At 40.1% G+C, this 3,137-nt stretch overlaps 2 protein-coding genes across 2 annotated transcripts in view; both read left to right on the top strand.

Annotated features, from left to right (window-relative positions):
* LOC101242740 (acetolactate synthase-like protein) overlaps window positions 1-1,917 on the top strand; it is a gene marked incomplete in the record, with an annotated part of 4,871 nt that extends 2,954 nt beyond the window's left edge. The window contains 4 exon segments of the mRNA XM_026838298.1: window positions 285-394; window positions 791-947; window positions 1,234-1,339; window positions 1,613-1,917. Of these exon segments, the coding sequence (XP_026694099.1) occupies window positions 285-394; window positions 791-947; window positions 1,234-1,339; window positions 1,613-1,788 (549 nt within the window).
* Window positions 1,918-2,410: 493 nt separating this feature from the next.
* The window catches only part of LOC100182591, a 6,669-nt gene continuing 5,942 nt past the window's right edge, over window positions 2,411-3,137 (top strand). The window contains exons 1-2 of the mRNA XM_002121379.5: window positions 2,411-2,605; window positions 2,933-3,098. Of these exons, the coding sequence (XP_002121415.3) occupies window positions 2,495-2,605; window positions 2,933-3,098 (277 nt within the window). The 5' untranslated portion in view covers window positions 2,411-2,494. The remainder of the gene's footprint in view (window positions 2,606-2,932; window positions 3,099-3,137) is intronic.

The following is a 3,137-nucleotide window of genomic DNA, read 5'->3' as shown; positions in this document are numbered from 1 at the left end:
TCAGGTAATGTTTGATATCTTGGAATACAAAGGTACCGATTTCAAGTACCACTCGGGGTGGTAATATGTTTATTTCCTCGAATACCATAAAAAAATCAAATAATTAAAACAACAAAAAAAAGGAAATTAGCAGCAAAACAACAGTCGTTATACACGGTATATGTTATGAAACCAAAACACAATGTCCATACAATGTCAAGTTAAACCCTGGCTGTTAAACAACCATAAACATGCTGCATTAGCGCATGTATCCATACAATACCAACCAACACTTCCACAACCAGGTATTAAGTTCTTTGGAATCGATGATGGACGACAACAGCATCATAGTTGCCGATGGTGGGGACTTTGTCGGAACAGCTGCATACGTCGTGCGTCCTCGTGGTCCGCTAAGGTGGGCGTGTGGTTAACCTCGGCTACTATACAAGCTTTGTTACGCCTACTGTCCACAAACCCCGATGATTTCCTCTCCCACCCTATGTATGGCCAGAGTTTGGTTAAATAACATATTACTAGGTCACCCAACCCCATTAACCCTGGTCCTTGTATGTATATAAACCATTATTGAAGCGAAGGATCAAATAAAGAATTACGTTCATGTGTCGTGGCAAAGCGGTTGGTTTCCTTCTCGCCAAAGTGACTGTTAACGATGAGTCCATGACAAGGTTTATTGAATTTATCAGTTATATTATTCATGAACTCTCCTAGACTCCTATACAACTCCTTGCATATTTTGCTTGCATATATTCACATTATAAAGTTAACCCCCTTTCACCCCTCTTACCCCCAGATGGTTGGACCCCGGTGCATTCGGAACTCTTGGTGTGGGTGGGGGGTTCGCACTCGGGGCAAAGTTGGTGTGCCCCGATTCTGACGTTTGGATAATATATGGAGACGGGACGCTCGGGTACAGCGTGGCTGAGTATGATACCTTTCATAGACACCAGGTTTGTGAGGGCTTTATATTATGATGGATATAAGTCGTATTGTGACAGTATAACGTGTGTAGCCTCTTATATTGTAAGGCTCGACGCTGCTACCATTGTGGGTGAATGTGTCTTTGGGCAAGATACTTAACGGCAATTGCTCCAACCCAGTGGTCACTAATGGGTTGTCCAGATTATTAGCCATATACAGAAAAACAATCGCCCACAAAGTTACATGCGTGGTAACTCGTAAGCGCGATGATAAATAATTTACACTTACTCATCCTAAAGTATATTAAATACACAGTTGCCGGTTATATCTGTGGTTGGAAACGACGCTGGTTGGACCCAAATATCTCGCGAACAAGTTCCAATGTTTGGTAGTAATGTTGCTTGTGGGCTGAGGTACACAGGTGAGGTATATTTGGTTTAGGTTCAAATTCCAGCTTTAAGTTCATGCGTTACAACTGTAAAGTCATCATATGTTAGTTGGTAATCGCTGCGGTTTCTAAGCATTTTACAATGAAATTAAATATAAGGTTTTTTACAGTTTATGATTAACAACAGTTTAATACAAATGGTTTAGAAAAGAAAAGGAAAATGAAAATATATAACCCCAAGAATATCTCATCAATTTTAAAGTTTTGCTTCAGTTGTTCTTAAAATATTAACGAAACGAATTCCAGATTACCACGTGGTTGCCGACGGTTACGGTGGTAAAGGATTTCTATTGGACAAAGATGACGAAATATTGGAAACTTTGAAGAAAGCTCAAGAAGTTTCGCGCAAGGATAAAGTACCTGCGTTGGTGAATGTGCTTATCGGGAAGACCGCGTTCCGCGATGGTTCTATTTCTGTGTGATGTCATAATCGTGTAATAAATCATTTATTGTTAATATATCAAATTCGCTGCTTTCAAACAATTGAATAATCGTGATTATTGTAACCGTGATTGTGACGTCATAAAGTGAATAAAATGTTTAGATGTCTATGTTGATTGTTATATCCGCGTGGTGGCGCTACATAACCATAGCAACCTTCGCGCGTAAATAGCTTCGCCGAATATTTATGTTAATAATTATTGAATCGATAAATAAATAGTTAATATTGTACGTTGGGTTCGACGCTTTTATTTGGCGTTCACTCAACTAGTTTTTGGCACCAGTGAAGAATCTTCCGGTACATTGTAGAATAGGCTGGTGGAAAGTGTTAGTGGTTGATGGTTAGCAAATAAGGTGGGGAGGGAAGACTCTTCAGAATTCTTCCCCAACCACTAACTACTAACCATCAACAACTAACCCCCCAACCTAGGGGTTGATGGTTAGCAGATAAAGGGGGAGGGGAGGATTCTTTACTAGCATCCAGATTTTCTCTAAAAAATTGGTTTTAATTGTAATCAATATATTAGACCCTAAAAATAAAGTTAAATAAAAAATATCTGTAAAACCACCCTCAAAGTTGTTCGAGAAACATCTTTCTAATCGGGAACCAACTTCCCTGCAGGTTGCCATATATTTGATGTCTTTGTATTTTAATGAATAATTAACTAATATTACGCGAACCACACGATGTCAGCAGAGGTTGACGCAGGTTCAAAAGTTAAGTTTCATACCGAACGAGGGAATTCATATTTGGAGGAAGCGAAGCGTGACGCAAGTTACCACGGACGTGCTGTGCAGGTAACAACCACTAGGTGGTGCTGTAGGGGGGTTGTGATGTCACTTGTTTAAGGCTGTTGTGAAATCGATGTAGTTTTCCTTTAAATATAACAAGTTTGATGGCTGTTTTAGATATTTGGCCCAAATCCTACAACCTTTAATAAAGACCTCGCTGACGTACAACCCATTTGTGCAAAAGTTTTTAATTCCCAAAAGACCTCGCCCATACAATATGACCCTTTAACAATCTGTAACAACAGCGAGATTTATTTTTTGTAATTCTTGATTAATTTAGATCAACAAACATGTATGTATGACATCACAACTAACACTTATGACATCACACAGGAGTTTGTCCTCGCTTACAAACACGTATTATTACTCAACAACCGAAGTGGGTTGGAGACATCGTGCGTGTTCAACCTTGGGGCCGCGTATATCGCTGCCGGGTACTTTGAGCGGGGGGTGGAGGTGTTGGGGTCAATACTCAACAATGTTGACCCCGCCCCTGTGGGTAAGTAGGGTGTGTATCAGTGTTTATGTATACGAGGGG

This window comes from Ciona intestinalis, unplaced genomic scaffold (genome assembly GCF_000224145.3).
Source record: "Ciona intestinalis unplaced genomic scaffold, KH HT000074.2, whole genome shotgun sequence".
Classification (NCBI taxonomy): Eukaryota; Metazoa; Chordata; class Ascidiacea; order Phlebobranchia; family Cionidae; genus Ciona; species Ciona intestinalis.
This window is presented reverse-complemented; position numbering and strand designations above follow the sequence as displayed.